The sequence below is a fragment of the Sarcophilus harrisii genome, chromosome 2 (assembly GCF_902635505.1).
Source record: "Sarcophilus harrisii chromosome 2, mSarHar1.11, whole genome shotgun sequence".
NCBI lineage: Eukaryota > Metazoa > Chordata > Mammalia > Dasyuromorphia > Dasyuridae > Sarcophilus > Sarcophilus harrisii.
The window spans coordinates 96,085,374-96,104,464 of NC_045427.1; the positions used below are offsets into that span (position 1 = coordinate 96,085,374).

Here is a 19,091-nt window from a genome sequence, read left to right on the forward strand (position 1 = left end):
TCACATAGGTTAATTTGTTCTAAAGGAACAGGATAGGTAGAGTGAGGAAAAGTGAAGAGTAGGAAAAGAAGTAATCGTTGTATATTAAAGAATCACTCTCATGAGAAAATCCAGAAACTGTAGGACATAAATGTGTAACAGAGAAGTATGAAGGTATATCAGTGGAGGCAGAAATAAAGAATTTTGGAAATATATCACAAAGCTGGCACAAACATATGAGATAGTACTGATGGGGGACTCCAATCCAATCATCCAAACATATTCTGAAGCTTTTTCTGCCAAAAGCAGAGCAGCCAATAATTTAGCTGCCTTAATGATAACTTCATCTTTCAAAAGTTGTCAAATCAACAAAGAGAAAATATTTGGGATCTATCACCAACAAAATGATGCTACAGTGGAAATTATGGTAACGTAGAGAGATACTAACCACTCCATATTCAAGTCTGTGACATAGAAAATACAACTCTGGGAATAGTCATATAACCTATATTTGAGAGAACACATTTCAGAAAATTCAGAGCAATGATGGTAGGATCCCAAGGATTCTTACGGAAGAAGTCAGCCCTTTATTTTTCACCTGAAGAAGAAAAAGCTCTCAATAATGAAATTCGGAAGACAACAAAGAGAATCAGTTGCAATAGAGGAAATCCAAAAAAGGAAGGTACCTAAAGACAGGATGAGGTTGTAAAGAAAACTCATAAAAATAACTGTTTTAAATATATATATATATATATATATATATATATATATATATATATATAAAAGCTATGTGACCTTAAGCAGTCATAATTTCTCACTATTTTATACCAAATGGTTTAAGACTAAGTTACAAGGAAGATGGCAAGGAAAAGTTTCTCATTTTTAATTTTTAAATTTTAAAATGCAAAAAACCCTTATTTTTAAATGTAAACCATTTTTAGCTCAGGAGCCAAAAATACATAAAGACCATAATGTGCCTGATCTCTCCCCAATGCCATGAAATCACAAATTCAAGTTCTAACCAAAATTTAGAAAACAGAAGGATAATAGAAGATGAATAATAAAAGAATGGCACAATCCTGAACAAGTTTGGGAAAACTTGTATCTGCCACTGTGAGCCAATAAAACTTTTTTTAAGATCAGTGATGATATTAGTGAATTTAATTTACTGGAATTATAAAATGAAAATTACAACATTTGAAATATCTGCATAATTTAGTGAACTACTGTTTTCCAAATAACAATGCACAATATTTACAAAATTCAAAGGAGAAAAAGATCCATTCAAAGGGCAAAATAAACCCATTGGTCTATTTTAAGGCAACAGAGCATAAAAAGCTCAATGAAATGTTTTCAGAGTCCACATCGCAACTAACCTGTAGGAAACTAGTATTTGTCCAGTTTGGGGTATTGTATCAAAAAGAATATGCATAATTACCTGAAAAGGAGATTAAAATAATCTTCCCTTTTCCAACTACATGTCTATAAGGTCAAGATTTTGTTCATATATTCATTCAAAAAACTCAAAAAATATTGGAAGTAGAAGCAGATATAAGAATCCAATTATCTTCCTTTACATTGGACATTAAATAGGTAAAAATGTATAAAATTTCTACTTTCCTCACTAATTTTGTTATGTTTTGGAAATAAGTTATTCTTCATTTAAAAAGCTATTTCGGTTAATCATTTTTGGGGGGGAGGGGGAAGGGAGCATAGGCAATTGGGATTAAATGACTTGCCCAGGGTCACACAATTAGGAAGTGTTAAGTGTCTGAGAGCAGATTTAAACTCAGGTCCTCCTGACTTCAGGACTGGTGCTCTATTCACTGCGCCACCTAGTTGCTCCTTGTTAATATCTTCTTAAAAGCAAATCTGACTATATTAATCTCACTATTCAATAACTTCAGTGGCTCCCTATTACCTCTAAGATCAAATACAAATCCTCTATTTGGTCTTAAAAACCCTTTATAAACTGGGTCTCTTCCTATTTTTCTAGTCTTCTTATTATACATTACAACTACTTACATACTCTGATTGAATAATACTGGCCTCCTTGCGGTCCCTCACACATGACACCCAATATTCCAACTTTTAAGGCATTTTTCACTTTGTACATCCTCTATATATCTGGAACTTTCTCCTTCCTCATCAATTGGCTTCCCAGGTTTCCTGCAAATCTCAGCTAAAATCTCACCTTCTGCAAGAAGCTTTTCTCAGTCCTCCTTAAACTTAGTGCCCTCCTTCTGAGAAAATCCTCAAATTGCCTTGTATACAATTTGTTTTTACATAATAATTTGTATGTTGCCTCCCCCATTAGACTGTGAGCTCTTGAAAGAAAAGCCTGCTTTGAGGTTGTTGCTTGGGTTTTATTGTTTTTTTTTATTGGAGGGGGGAAGGGGAGAACCGAGATGGAAAGAATGTTTAGACTTTCTTTTATTCCTGGCACTTAGCACAGTGCCTACCAGAAAGCAGGCACTTAATAAATGATAGTTGACTAACATAATAGGTTTGTTATTACTGTTATTTTTAAATGCATAAAGAAATTATTTTGAATTTCTAATATAGCAAATATCGATAGGTAGAACCCACATAAACAAGAGCTATTTGGGGGCATAAAAATATAAAGGGTTCTTAAGTCTAAAAAGTCTGGGAATTGCTGTTTTCGTAGTCTTCTTATGATGTTGTCAGTCTTCCTCCATCCCACCTCCAAAAAAGAGTTATTTGATGGCTAAGATTTCAGTAATGAGCCATCCTTTAGTGCCACTTTCAAAGGCCAGAGAAGACACAGGTCAGAACAAAAATGATATTTTTTTATATTCTCGTTAGTCCTTTGCTTTAATACTATCATTTAACATTTAGCCGGTTTCGAAACTGGTAACTGAGTGGATGCCCATCAATTGGAGAATGGCTGAATAAATTGTGGTATATGAATATTATGGAATATTATTGTTCGTTAAGAAATGACCAGCAGGATGATTTCAGAAAGGCCTGGAGAGACTTACATGAACTGATGCTGAGTGAAATGAGCAGGACTAGGAGATTATTATATACTTCAATAACAATACTATATAATGATCAATTCTGATGGATGTGGCCATCTCCAGCAATGAGATGAGGGGAAGGAGGGGAAAAATTGGAACAGTTTGGCAATTGTCAATGCTCTAAAATTACCCATGCATATAACTTGTAAATAAAAAAACTATAAAAAAAAAATAAAAAAACATTAGCTGGTTTCACAGATAAATACTTGCCAGAGGCCAATCAAAACTTTAGTTTAAATAAGGTTAATATTTAAATCTTTAACAACATTTATTATTTAGTCAAATATTTCATTTATTTGTATGCTTCAGCTTAAGGGAGACTGTCAAAACAAATTTTGTAAAAGAGAATTTTTAAAACAACTTGACTGCAATGGCTACAATAATAACATGTTATTGAAGTTTCAATAAAATCCTTTTTTACTGTTGAAAAAAATTCTCATCAATTATAAAGCTTTCTTTCAAATTTATGAAATCACATTGTAAAAATAACTCTTACATGAGAAAAAATCGCTAACACAGTCACTGCTTCTGAATATACTTGGTAAAAATCCTTTTTAAGTTTTTGTAGTGTTTTAAAGAACAAAGAAATTAAACAAAAAGCACCCAAAGCTACTTTAATATAATAAAAGTAATTTTTAAAGTTTAATACTGAAGATATATTAAAAATATAACCAAATCTAAAGTAAGAATTGAAAATGTTAGCTTACTATTATCACTTTTATAGCCTTAAAGATATGCTTTATGAAAAATCATTTTACAATTTAGCTATTAACAATAAAATTAAACTTTATCATGAAAGCAAGAAAATAACTTTGGAACACAACTCAGTATGGAAAAATAAAGAAAAAAGTATTAAATATACATACTCCCTTTGGAAGACCATGCACATGGGAGAACTGCATTCAAAGACTAGACCTGGTTGAGCATCTGGGCTATAGCCATTTTTAAGTAACACTTCTAGGCAATCTTCACGACCTTCAAATACTGCCGAGTATACAGGACTCACTTTGTCCGGACCAGTGTCACAAATTCTATCAGTAATTGGTATTAGCAAGTCCAAGATTCTGAAAATATATGAATTCATGAATATTTTAATGCAAATGAGGGAAATGGGTATTCTTCTAACACATTAGCAGTAGCATCATCCTTTATCCCTTGCTGTACATACTAACTCTGTTATTTGGTAGTCATGTAATATTGGATAAATCTCTTAAAATTCTGGTTATCTCAGTTTCCTTAACTGTAAAATTACCAAATAACTTCTTAGATTCATTTCCTGCTCCAATTGCTAAGATTCTACTTGAAGAAGAAATATATCCATTTACTTAAAAATATATTTTACACAAAGGTTTAAATATGTACCAAGTTAAATCTAATTAATTACAGTTTACTTTTAAAGGCAGAATATTTTAAGTCTTTTTCACTAGTATCTCCTCCCGAAAAATAAAAACAAAGTTTGAGTTAAATTTGAGTCAATTTGTATCAAACATTTCAAATAAAATAAAGTTCTAGGAAATAATTTAAAATACCACTATAATAACTAAGTAATAACATGTAATTAAATTTAAAATTCCTTTTTACTCCTTACAAATATCAAATAAAGTATTTTTGAATTAATAAATGTTTTTATATTAATGGCAATTAATAAGAGACAGTTTTTATTTTCAGCAGAGAAAAATAATTATTGATGAAAGGAACCATTTATTCTCAGTTTAAAATTTTGGTCCACTTTTATTATTCAAAATGTTCATCTTGTACAAGGAATATCTTCTCTTTAAGTTCTGGGACAGTTTAGAAACTAATGCCTGAGGTCATTATTAATGAGAATGAGTAAAAGCTGACTGATATGTAAGGACTCAGGACTGGAAAAACTTTAGAGATGAGGAAATGATCTAAGAAAAGTTTAACAATGGGACCAAGAAGATAAAAGCTGGTATTAAAATGCAGTTTCTAGTTTCTTTGCTCAATGCATTTTCCAAAACACCCTACAGTTTATGAAACTTTAAAAATTTCACTAAACAGAAGGAAGCAAAAACAAAAAACAACAGAGATTCAATAAAGGTAAAGATAGCAAAAGATGAATATGTTTTTTTTCTTTGTTCTTCCATGTAAAAGAATGGAAGAAGATACTTAGCAGAACCTGAAACTGAATGGGAAAACTAATTCAAAAACAAGACATATAAAATAAAATTTCAGAGAAAAATTATTTCCTAAGGCCAGAATGCATCATTAGAGTTGAGGACAAAAGCCAACAGAGTATAAATACCACTCTAAAATTCAAATTAAGTTAGAAAAATCTTTGTATATAAGACCTGTTAGAATAAGCTAATAAAAAAAAATTAAGAGTAATGAGCAAATGTATAGGGAACTCAGTTAAATTTATATGAATAAGAGCCATTCCCTACTTGATAAATGATCAGAAGATAAAAACAAGCAGTTTCCAGAAGAAATCCATGCTAGCAATAGTCATAAGAAAAAAAGGTTCTGAATCACTAATAATTAGAGAAATGCAAATTAAAACAATTCTGACATACTACCTTGACATACTACCTATGACATTGGCTAAGTTGATAAAAGTGGAAATGACAGAGGCAGGGCAGGTAGGAAAAAAAAAGGATTTTAATGAACTGTTCTTAGCATTATAAACTGGTCCAATTAATAAATCTGGAAATCAATTTGGAATATACCCAAAGAGTTATTAAAAAGTTATTAAAATCCTTTGACCCAGAAATACTGCTGCTAGGTTTAAATTCTAAAGAGTGATCTATACTAATATATATATATGTGGGTCTATGTGCCAAAGAGGAAAAGAAAAGGGCCCACATAAACAAAAAAAAATTATAGCAACTCTTTTTGTGATAGCAAAAAATTCAAAGTTATAAGTTAGATAACATTTAATTTATAGGTACCTATAAATTAGGGAAAAAATGAACATATGAATATGATGGAATACTATTGTGTTGTAAGAAATGATGAAGGGAATGGTCACAGAAAAACCTGGGAAATCTTGTATGAACTAATGTGAAGTGAACAAAACCTGGAGAACTATTTACACAATGATACTAATAATGTAATGATAATCAACTTTGAAATATATCTGATCAACATAAATGATCAATCACAACTGCAAAAAAACTCATGAAGAAACATGATAGAAAGATAGATGGGATTCAGAATACATGTATTTCCTTTTCTTCTTCTTCTTTTGGACATAACTATAACATAGAAATCTGTTTTGCATGACTGCATCTACTTGTAATGGGTGCTGTTTTTCTTGCCTCCTCAAAGGGTAAGGAATAGAAGTAAAGAATTTGGAATCAAAAAATTAAAATTAATTTTTTAAAAGACTAAATGAAAAATATATCAAAGTCTGACTCTGATTCCTATAAATTTAACAGAGATCATTTTTAAGTGTGTTGAGTATTATCTTTAAATATTATGCTTGCTTTTCTAATTTTTTAAAGAAAACCATATTAATCTCTTTTTCTCAGTTAAACATGTCTTCCTGCTTGCAATAGTTATTATACAATATTGCTCAATAGTACCAATAAAACCAAATTTTTAGCAGGGAAAAGAAATATGTGGCCCAAGAGCTGAATCTGCAAAACTGACTGTGAAGTGAAAGCTTTTGTATAACTAACTGGATTTAAATTATTACTAACATTTACCAAAGACTTTCATTCTTGCAATGATAAATCAAAGGATGTTTGAGATGTGTAATTCAAAATTATTCAGTGTTAGAATATATGTGATTTTGCAGAAAATCAAAGTCTTTAATTTAAAACTAAACACTACCCTCCTCCAACACTCACTAACATGAACATGTTAATATACATAGGCATACTCTTATGCCAAAAGTTTCCTACTTTTGATTACAATCAAATGGTACAACATTCTACCAAAATCTTTTCTAACTGTAATACCAAGCAATTATTCCTAATAAGCTGGTCACCCAAGATCAATTATATCATGTTAAAAGGAAACAAATCATGACATTAATCAAACAATATGCTTTTTGTCTCCTTTTTTACTATTGCAAAAAATTTTCACTCTATTAATGTCTAATGATGAGACTTTCACCAGTTTTTTTGAGCACCTACCTTACATGGCCCATTTGTGCGGCTGCATGAATAGGTAACTGCCATTTCTCCTCATTACAATAAAGATTGGGATCTGCCCCTTTAGAAAGTAAAAGTTCCACACAGTTTTTATGGCCCTCTTGTGCAGCAATGAACAATGGGGTAGCTTTGTCCATGGCTTGACAATTGACATTAGCACCTGATATTTTAAAAAAAAAAATACACTGAATAAGCAATCATTATACAAACAATAACAAAAAATTACAACTAACATAAATTAAATTAAAACTCATATAGTAAGCATAAGTTTCAACAAATGTCACAGCTGGTTTTGTCCATAGGTAATACAATCATATTTATTTTTCTAACTTGTTGATATTTAAATTGCTCATGCTTTTACTGAAAATTTCAAATGTACAAACAGAAACTTCATTTAAGAATTCATCTTAATTTAATTCATCCTAATTCGTCCTAATTTAATTATTTCACCAAAAAAGTACAAGCTGAGAGAATGATAATCAATTTTGAGGGAAGCAGTTTATCTTCTAATATTAATAACAATGCTACTGACAGATTCAAATGGTTAAAAGAATTTTTAGGCATATCACTGAAAATGCAATGAATTACTATAGTTAAAAATCATGAAAATAAAATTTGAAAACTGGAACTGATAACAATAAGCTATATTATAAGTGAATTATATCTATAGAATGGCCCAAATTCAAGTTCACCATATTCTTTATACACTTTTTTCTTTTCTCCCACACAATGATATAAGTGAGTAAAGAAAAATAAAAGATCTACATAAAGCGGCTTCTGAATATAAAAGGGTAAACTTGAAAAAAAATCTCCTAGATACCAAAACACCAAAAAAAAAAAAAAAAATTGAAAAGCTGAAATGATTGTGATTTCTTTATCAATATTAAGAATCTTACACTTTTAAAAAGTGGTAAATAATAGGTCAGGACACAGCAAAATTCTATTATTATTGTTGTTGTTTCATAGCTGTGATTTTGTCAGTATGGGTAACTCCTTGGATGCAAATTCCCTTCTCTAACAAAAACTGGAAATTCATTATGTATTAGAGAACTACCTAGGGCATATGTATATATACATATATACATATATATATAAACACATATGCAAATACACGCACACACGCACACGCGCGCACACACACACACGCACTAGTAGTATGTCTGACCTGTTACATTTATTCTTTTTCATTTCTCAAATTCTTAAATGTTTTATATTTTTTAATATGTTGTCATCTACTCCCTTGTTCATTTTCATTATACGTTGATTTGTTTTGAAGGACATTGTTAGATCATTTTCAGGACTTGAACTTAAGTTTTCCTATTTCTAAAACCAACCTTTTCTCTATACACTACCTTTCCATTTATAAATGGAACTATAAAGATCATTCATTGCAGCTTTACCAATTGATCACAGAAAATGACTATAGAAAGAAAAGACTACAGAAAATGACAAAGTACAAAAATTCTAGTCCATGACAAAGAGCTGTGAGATTATCAGGATGTAGCCATTGGATGGGATGTTTTTTGACTTACTATTTTTCTTTATCAAAAGAAAGTTCAAGGAGAGGCAAAAGCCAGAAAAAAAAAAAAAAAGGTTAAAATAAGGTTCACTTTGGAACTTTTCTGATTGGAGAAATTTCTACCTGAATACCCACTGCTTAGCAAAATGCCTGGCACATAATAAATTCTTAAAAGTGTTTTTTCACTGTATTTCACAAAAGGCATTCATATTGTATAATTTCAATTGCATAAAAAAATTGAAGAATGACAATGAAAAGTATGACACTTTCAGTCTGATTTATTCAAATTCAATGTTAAAAGGTGGGAAAGTGGTAAAAAGAAAAGAAACTGACCATGATTAGTAGCATTTTCTAGTAACAATAGACCTAATAAAACAATCATCACAAGGAAGAGACCAAAAATTCCTTAGCTGACAAACATTTGATTTCCTTGACAAAAAGAAGAAGACTGAACAAACCCAGGGGCCAACAATGATTTAAAACTTATAAACTGTGGAAAAAGAGGACAGAAGATTATGAAAAATAATCCAAAGAAAGTTTGGTATAAGTTCCAATTGAGCTATATCATTCCAGTGAATTTATAGATGATAATAGCAAGAGTACAACAAATAAATATAAAATAACACAACATATCAACATTTCTTCAACTATTGTTGAACTACTGTCAATGCCAAACGAATATGTGGGAAGCATTGTTCTACTGAGAATATGAAAAATTTAAGACAATCCCTGATTTCTATGTTTTTTTATTCTATTCTATTTAATAAGTCCAAATGGATGAAAAATACTTATTGTCTATACTATGATATGTAATTAGAAACAGCCCACAAAGTTACCTTTTTTTTTTTAAACCTTTTCACTGAAAGAGGAGAATGGATTATAATTGATAATTGTTTAAGAATTCAATGGGAAGAAAAAAGGCTAATGGCATCTGGGAAACTTTGTAGTATTTTTTAATTATCACAAGCTGTTTCCTATATAAATGTCCCATCTTTTTAATACAAAATTTATCTTATTGATTCAATATACTGGGAAATCTCACATCATCCCCTTTCTCCCCACTTGCCTACCATATCTTTATTATCCTTACTAAGATAATATTTTTATTCTCTCTTCATTCTCATTAATACTTCCCCATTATAGTTCCTTCCTTCCCCCAACATTAACTCACTCTTTTCTCCCTCTACCTCTCTCTTTCCCCCACCTTTTAATGTTCACAACCAATTCATTCTTTTCCTTCTTCCTCTGCCACAAGCCTACTCATGTCATTAATACAACCAACAGGATTGAGTGCTCCATGGCTTAAAATCATCTAACCCAAACTACTCTTTTTGTTGATACTACCCTCATCTCTTACAGATTTTACTAAAATACAATTAATACTACCATGAAATACCAATTCTCCAACCTGTCCTTGTAGTGCCTTAGTAGATTATCCTAGAAAACTGTCAAAGCTTAAGTGACTTGCTCAATCCCACAATAAATAAATATTTTGAACTTAAACCAAAATCTCTCAGTAACAAAGTAGTATTAGTACTTAAGAGTTGTTGTTTCTTTTAACCAGGGTTGTTTCTGGAGTATTTTCAGCTTTACTGAGCAGAAATAATCAATTAATCTCTTATCTACCATATATTGCATATCCTGTTGTATAGCCCTTTTCTTCTCTAATAAAGAAAATCATTTTCTTATACTTGCCTATGAGATGCTAAAAACCAAGATAGAAACATCATTCCAGCAAGAAAAAAATGAAGGTAAATTGGAAGTCTGAGCAACAAATCATGAATTTCATTATGAGAGAGAAGATAACAACCTCATGGACAAGGAACAAGAAAATAAAACATTGATAATAAGGGTAATAAAATTAGGTAGAATAAATGGGACTTGAGAATGTCATATGGGAAATAAAAACTGCCTGTAAGACGGCTTGAATTCTAGAAGAGTCAAGAATAAGATCTAAAGGAAAATGATGCTATTATTTGCTTGTTTATTTCAATGACAAGATTTCAGGCAGTGAGTAAAGGAAAAAGTCCCATAATGGGAAAACATCATTCACATTAAAGTGATGGTTTTTTTTATGGTTTTTGAAATTAACAACAGTATACAAGAGAAAGCAAAACAGAATGAAAACAGAAAGATCTATTGGTTTTAATTGATGACAGTCCTAGAGAAACATATAGCAAGATTATTTTAGATCAGCATGGGGAACATCCAGCCAGTAGGCCACATAAAGCCTGCAAAGTCATTTGCTAAACTAACTGCAGGCAATGATGAGCTGAAAGGTACAAGTTCCCACTGCTTGAGTTCTATAAGTTCATAATTTTGTACGGCCCACAAATGATATTATAAACATCCAAATGGTCCTTGGCAGAAAAAAGTTCCCACCCCTGTTTTAGATAATTACACAATTACACAAAATAGACAAACCACAGCACAAAATACAAAATTGTTTTTAAAAATTAAACAAAATGTAAAAACAGTCACCCAGTCAATTAGGAACATATATGTTCGTCAAGGAAGGATAGCCCACCAACTCAACAGATCAACAATCTTGCTTTAGAAAGAGTCTGATGCTCAGACTGATAAATTAGAAAGTTGATACTGCAGAATATTAGCAATAATTTTCTTAATAAATAGGCCCATAATTCAAATAGCCATTACTCTTTTTTTTAAAGCTATTTCTTATGCATCATATGTACAATCAAAAAACTTTATGGTCTACTTCACATTTATTTGGTCATATTGTTCTAGGAAGAAAAAGTTAAAATTATTTGAGCTTAACCATGCAGAGGCTGAATAGCTAAATCTTACCAGATGAAATAAGTACATTCAAACTTTCCATCTTTCCATATTGAGCTGCAACAAATAAAGGTGTGATCCCAAAGTCATCCTGGCATTCCTTGTTTGCTCCTTTTTTAAGAAGCAATTTTATTAACTGAGTGTATTCCTGAAGCATAGATTCACAATTAAAATGAGTAAAACAGTGGGGAAAGATATGTTTTCTAATTAAACATTTTAACATAACAGAAACTTAGATATAGACTACAAAATACTCATATGCACTGGCATAATGAATGGAATTTATAGGGCTAAGTGATCAAATGGGTTAATTTTATCTTTTACTTTAAGTTAGTACGGCAAATAAATATCAATAGAAACAATTTAATATCTTAAAAATGAAGCAAATGCAAAAATCTCTTGCTGATTTAAGAATATTCATTTTCTATCCACTGCTAAAAATTTTGCAAGTAAAAATGACTGACTACAATTGACTTACATTTCAAATATTTTAAAGAATGACATCTTAAATATGCCATCAATACTTTTAAGTGCTGAAATAATCCTTATAAGCCAAACCTCACATTATCGGTCTTTTATTCAGAATAATCATTAGCATTTAGACTGCCTTTTCCGTACTAATCTAACCCATTATATATAAATCAGAGGCAAATGAAAAACAAAAACTGAGCAGAATTGTCATCTTAAAAGGGTAAAACATACAATATACACATTGAAATGAAATAATAGCTTGAGAGGTTACCTGAAAAGCTGCCTGATGTAGGGCATTCCATCCACACATAGAATGGGATCCATTAACATCTGCTCCATGCCTAAGCAACAGCTTTACCACATCTACATGTCCATTCTCAACAGCTGCAATAGAACAAAGACATCACCATTATTAAAAAGATATGTTTAAAGAATTTGAGGTGGGTTTGGGTTTTTTTGGCTTATTTTTCACTTCAATGTTGTTTTTGCACCTACCAAACAAATTCAAATACATTATCATGTGGCTAAATTACACCGAGTAGTTTGGTGGTCTAGACGCAAATTCATTTGGCAAATTCTTTTAATCTCAATACACATTCAAATTAAATAAACATTTAAATAATAACTAATAAACACTTACTATATTTAAGGTACCATGCTAGGTACTGAAAGACACAAAATGAAAAATGGTTCCTGCCCTCAAGGAGATTACATTCTTCTAGCTGATCCATGTAAAACATAAACACAAGATAATATGAAGAAAGGGTTAGTACCAGTGATTTAGGAGAATCATAAATTACCAGTATTTTGGAAAATTTTTGTTGTTCAGTTAATTTTCAGATGTGTTTGACTCATCATGACAATACGTGGAGTATTCTTAGCAAAAATGCTACTTTCACCATTTCATTCTCTAGTCATCAATAGAAGAGGAAACTGAGGCAAACAACTTTGCTCAGGGTCACATGGGTAGTAGTTTCCATGCCTGTTTGGAAGCACTTTATAAAGTATAAAACTTAAATGAAATATAGTTCTATAGTTATAACTCATGACCAAGAAACATTTTTCTTCCAACTCAGGGCTTACACAGTTTACAAATACAACTTGAGAATGTCCCAAAAATCATTCCCTTCACCTTGTGCTCAGATTTAAAGTTCCTCCTGGGAACATTAAGAAATGGCTCAGGTATAGGTTTAATATTTCAATAAGTCAGAGTTGGGAACTCCTCTCTAGGAAAATTTGGTTTTGAAGTCTTCCATTGAGTAGCTTTTTGCCAAAGAATTCCTTCATGTTCTCTCCAAACAGCTGCCATATCCAGAGCAGAGTTAGGTAAAAGGGTTGTGCCAATAAGCTGACTTCCTTTTCTTTCTCCTACCCAAATAAGCTCTTTATGTAAAGCTCCTCTCCTGTATGCATCTCTCAGTTAAAATTTTCAATACTTTTAAAAATCAAAGAGAACATGGAGAGTAGAACCTTTATAAGTTTGTTCCTTTCCCTGAAACCTAATTATTTTAATTTTCTATTCATTTCCAATTACTGGATTTAATTAATGGCTTATGCCTTATTGATGAGAGGTTTTTATATTATTATATTTTAATACAATAGTCATTAATTAATGAAGAAAAAGCTAGTAATGAAATATCATGAAGACTAAAGTTCTGATAATATAATCATTTTATCAAAGGTACAATGTCTACAAAATAAAAATAAATAATTCCACAAAAGCTACTTTAAAATTAATCACATTTACAATACACCAACAACTTAAGCACAAATGAAAATACAGTAAAACTTCTCCAATTTGAATTGAAGTAGATAAACCTTAGCTAAGTTACAAAAGGTCTACAAAATGATTTTGATCATCACCAAACATGCAATAACTTGAAATAACAATAATGACAAAATTGAAACCATTCACCCTACAAGACAGAACATCTTTTTAATACTTTCTTCATTATCTAGCTATTCATTTTCCCATTCTACCATAATCACAGAACCAAGAGCAGGAATTCACCCACATCCACATTTCCATTGTCACTTCAAGACTGCTACCATCACTCAACAGCCTCACTTCCTTTAAAGATTATAACTTTGAATTTTACATCTTTTCTACATGATGGATGCTGCCCAATTGTGGCATGCTGCTCTCAGCTGTAAAAATTATTTTAATTATCCTACTACGCAATAAACTTCAATAGTTCCCCATTACAACCAGGAGCAAATATTCTGTTTGACATTGAAAGTTCTACATTAATCTGTCCCCTTCTTACATTTCTAGTCTTCTTTCACTACAATCCAATACTAATCTAATTGCTGTTCCTCAAATATTGAATTCCATCACCTATGAAATGTTGTCTCCTTACCATTGCCTCTGAACTTCTTTGATTTCTGTCAAAATTCAACTCAAATACCACCTTCTGCAGGATGTCATTCTCAGGCCTGACCTTGTTGTTAGTTCCTTATTCTCTATGACTACTTTCAAGATAACTACATCTATCTATCTAGATATATACAAATAATCATATAAATATATATATGTAAATAGATATCTATATGCCCATGTAGATATTATGTACATAGAAAAACATGCACATACATATATATTGTAGATATTTATGTGTTATATGCATCCTTTTGTAAGCTCCCCAATGGAAGAAAATGTTACCTTTACTCAGTAGAGTGGTTGGTGCAGAGTGTTTAATAAATACTTGTTGATACTTATTAAAGCAATTGGCCAATATTCTTTTCTCTCCATCTCAATCTTTGCCATAGTTATTAGTGATTTCTATATTTGCTACAATGACCCTAATTTCTGCAGTTTCATCTTATCAATCTACTTAAGTCCTAAGATCTCTGTCTCTATTCTACCTTAGGTAGAAATCAGATTTTTTTAAACTGGATTTGTGGCTAGAGTAGCTGGGAGTTAGTCTGGAGACTATAAGCAGAATATATGATGTAGAATAATGCAAAATAAAATAGAAAATTACAGTCCTCAAGGAACTTAGAGATACTAAATATAAATTGAAGGAATGATTCAAGATCACTTACAGAATAACACATGAATCAGCCAATCAGTCAATATTAAGTGTCTTCCATGTTTCAGGTACTATCCTAAGCAAGGATACAAAAAAAAAAAAAAAAAAAGAGTACCTGCCTTCAAAGCCTTAATGTAGGAAAACAACATACAAAAGGAAGTTAAAAAGAGGGGAAGAAGGAGAAAGTACCCAGAACAGTGATATGAGTGAGAGATCCAAAGTAATGTAGCAGGTGAAAGGTTTGAGTGTCTTCCTTAAATGTAGGGTTGGGGATGAGCTCTGCTGTCCAATCGGAGATCAAAAGTTATCTATAAATTGGGAAATGGCTGCAGAAACTATGGAATACAGACATAAGAAAATATAATTATTCCATTAAAATGGAAAGGAAAGAATAATAGACTCTGTAAGCCTTGTAAAAACTTGCCCAGGGTCATACAAATAGGAAGTATTAAGTGTCTAAAGTTATATTTCAGCTCAGGTTCTCCTGATTTCAGGGCTGGTGCTCTATCTACTTGTCATCTAGTTGTCTCTGAGCCTTAGTTTCTTAATCAGCAAAATTAATAAATAAGAATAGATAAATCTCTCAAGTTTCTTCTAGGACTAATTCTTACAATCCTATGAAATAAAGGCATGTTGCTTTCTCAAGTCATTGCTTTCTCAAAGTTTCTGGATATTTACTAATCAATTAAATATAAATGTTAGTAATTTGAAGAACATTCAAATTATGAAAGACTCAGAAAATATCTGGGCAAGAAAAATTTCCCTCTCATTTTCCTCTAGAATATGATAAATCTAGAGTTATACATTTTTTCAAAATGATAAAAAGCTTAATTTGAGAGGTTCATAATGCCATCAAACCTTTGCTCTTCCAAAATGATTTGGAAAAAGTATAACATTATTAGTTTTCATGTAAAACATCTATGGTATCAATTTATTACAATTCCTGTATACCACAGGAGTGCAGAACAATACAATAAAACCAAAAGCAGCAAATTCGGAGTTCTAACTAGCAAAATTTTTCATCCATTCAGGGGATAAACTTTTACATGGTTAAAAAAAAAATTTTTTAAACTACATGTTTGCAGAAATTTTTCCAATTAAAAAAAAAAATTATCCTATGTTCCTAATGTATAATGAAGACCATAAACTGACTTTGTCTTGAATGACAAGGTCATTATTCTAAACAAAAATCACTGATATTGTGACTGTATAGCTACAAGTAGCTGAATAGGGATGAATAGATACTGACTTTAACAGAAGTCCTAGAATTTTTTTCTTGAAAAAGTCTCTGATGACAGGTAGCTTTTTAGTTATTTGATTCCTCATCAGAGAGATGGAATAAAGGTGTATGACCTCCCAGGCAGAGTAACACAGCTGTTTTTCAGCATAAATAATTGCTGAATCAAAGGCTAAAAGTTGCCTTCTCCCAAAAAGTGATGTCAGCAATCACCTCTCTTTCCAATTCATGATCTCTATATTAGCACCATTTAAATACTATACATTTCTTCTGCATCGCAAATAAAGTACACAAAGGCATGTCCTAGTTAATTTATATCTATTCCTCTTATTATTTTGGCTTTATTTATAATTCATGTTAGGAAGCCACTTCAAAATATCATCCTATGGTATTCTGAAGGTAGTTTTTTCAGAATTTATAAATTCTTCAGTCTCAATCAATAAGCATTTATTGTGTCTATTATTTGTTAAATACTATGCTAATATGCTAAGAAAAAAAGGCAACAGCATGTACATGCAGTTGAGAAATTTACAATCCAGCCAAGTACATACCAGCCTGTACAAATATAAGTACAGACAAAAACAGATATGAAATAGGTACAAGGAGAACCAACAGCTGATATGGATCAAAAAAGATCTCATGGAAGAAGGTGCACTTCTGATGTATGAGATGGAGTGGATTCTACATGTGGGGACAGTCAATACAAGGCAACTAAGACAGGAGATGGCACATCATCTATGAAGAACAATAAGACCAGTTTATCCAGGAAGCGCTAAGCTGAGGTTGGGCTGTGACAGGTTTTAAAAGTCAAAATGAGCATTCTGTATTTAATCTTGGAGGCAGAGTAATTGGGTTGGGGAGTGAATAGCAGAATAATACCTGCCCTTAATGAAATTTACTTTGGCAGCTATGTGAAGAATGAACTGGACAGGAAAAAGAGTCAGGGAACCAAATCAAAGGTAATTGCATTGGTTTAATCACAGTGTAGAATCTTTCAACTAGGTTATGTGAGTTAGTCAACTATCATTTATTAAGAACCTACTATGCCAAGAACAATTGTTTCTCCCCTTGTTCTTGACCATGACATCTGGCGGTGGGGGGGAAAGGTGGGGATAGGAGATGATGCCATGACTTGCAAGACAACTGGATTTCAGTGTAGGAGGGTTATGCAAGGTTAACAGCCTTGCTCTCTCCTCTAGAGTCATATGGGTCTAGTGGCAAAATAAAAATCAGGATAAATAAAGATGATCTTGAATACAGTGAGAGACCTTGGCTTTTTAAAGTTGAAGTCTGTTCCCCAGTCTCAGTTTGACTGAAACAATTCCTATTCAGTGATTACAGCTAGAGAAGAAATGAGGTTGTCAAGAATGAAGTCTGGGGATACAAAGAAAGGCAAAACATATTTCCTGCTCTTAAGGAACTCACAGTCGACTGGAGAAAATAACTTGCAAAAAAGGAAAAAAGAAAAACTTGCGTATAAACAACATGTATTTTGAATAAATTGGGGGCAATCTCTGAGGAAAAGCAGATGTTGGAAAATGAGAATTTGATTTGAGTAACTGTAAGAAGACCACTATCACTGAATCAAAGAAGTAAGATGGAAAGACAAAAAAGGGCAAGGTAATAAAGAGGCAATCTTGACCCTGGGGGTAAGAGAGAGTCATCAGAGTTTACTTAATAGGGAGGGATGATATGATAAGACTTTGAAGATCAATTTGACAACTGAATAGAAAATTAACTGGAGTAGTGCAAGATTTGAAACAGAAAGAGCAAACAGAAGGCTACTGAGAGATAGTTCAGGTCTAAAGTGAGAAGGGCCTGCCTCAAAGTGGTTGCTATGTTAGAGACAAAAGGTAATGTAGAAGGAATGTTAGGAAGGTAGAAGGCATGTGACAACCACGGATTGAATATGGAGATTAAGAGAGACTAAGAAGTTGGGAATGAGTCCTTTTACATTTTCCAAAAGGAGAGACAATAAAAGAAGTAAATTAGAAAATGTACATCTTAAAGACTGGAGTAAATATAACTTTTAACCAAAACAAATTCAATCAAGGCTGTGGTTTCAAAGAGAAAACTCACCACCATCATGGAGATTGCGCCAATTTGGGTATTTACACCTCTTCAGTGCATTCAGTTGCTTCTGCCCCTCTGGTTGGAGGGCTGAAGGGAGAGAAAAGAACTCTTCCAAAATCTCCCTTTATAAAGGATTGAAAATGCAAGCCATACAATAAGAGCTGAGAAAGATATTAAAGGAATAAGAATAGGCAATGAGGAAACCAAATTATCACTCTTTGCTGATGATATGATGCTATACTTAGAGAACCCCAGAGATTCTACTAAAAAGTTATTAGAAATAATCCACAATTTTAGCAAAGTTGTGGTCATAAAATAAACCCATATAAGTCATCAGCATTCTTATATATCACTAACAAAATCCAACAGTCAGAGTTACAAAGAGAAATCCCATTTAAAGTAACTACTGATAGTATAAAATGTTTAGGAATCTATCTGCCAAGGGAAAATCAGAAACTTTATGAGAAAAACTACAAAACACTTTCCACACAAATTAAGTCTGAACTAACTAACTGGAAAAATATTAAATGCTCTTGGATTGGGCGAGCAAATATAATAAAGATGACAATACTACCTAAACTAATCTATTTATTTAGCACTATACCAATCAGACTTCCCAAAAACTATTTTGATGACCTAGAAAAAATAACAACAAAGTTCATATGGAAAAACAAAAGGTCAAGAATTTCAAGGGAATTAATGAAAAAAAATCAAATGAAAAGGCAAGCCATGTCTTCATTTGCCACCAACTTTCTTCCTTGGTTTTGACACCATCATCATCAGTCCTCACATGCCCTGCCCCTCCTTTGCAGCTTCTTTTTGTGT

General features: G+C 31.8%; 1 protein-coding gene across 5 annotated transcripts in view; it reads right to left on the bottom strand.

Moving 5' to 3' along the window:
- The window catches only part of ASB3 (ankyrin repeat and SOCS box containing 3), a 105,889-nt gene that overhangs the window by 21,260 nt on the left and 65,538 nt on the right, over nucleotides 1–19,091 (bottom strand). For 4 of the 5 annotated variants that reach the window (XM_023494967.2, XM_031950468.1, XM_003758281.4 and 1 more), the window contains 4 exons: nucleotides 12,196–12,308; nucleotides 11,466–11,601; nucleotides 7,121–7,298; nucleotides 3,887–4,084 (listed from right to left, as the gene is read on the bottom strand). In XM_023494967.2, coding sequence (XP_023350735.1) covers nucleotides 3,887–4,084; nucleotides 7,121–7,298; nucleotides 11,466–11,601; nucleotides 12,196–12,308 — 625 coding nt within the window. Of the gene's footprint in view, nucleotides 1–3,886; nucleotides 4,085–7,120; nucleotides 7,299–11,465; nucleotides 11,602–12,195; nucleotides 12,309–12,564; nucleotides 13,530–19,091 lie in introns of those variants that run through there. The other variant, XM_031950467.1, reaches the window with a different exon arrangement.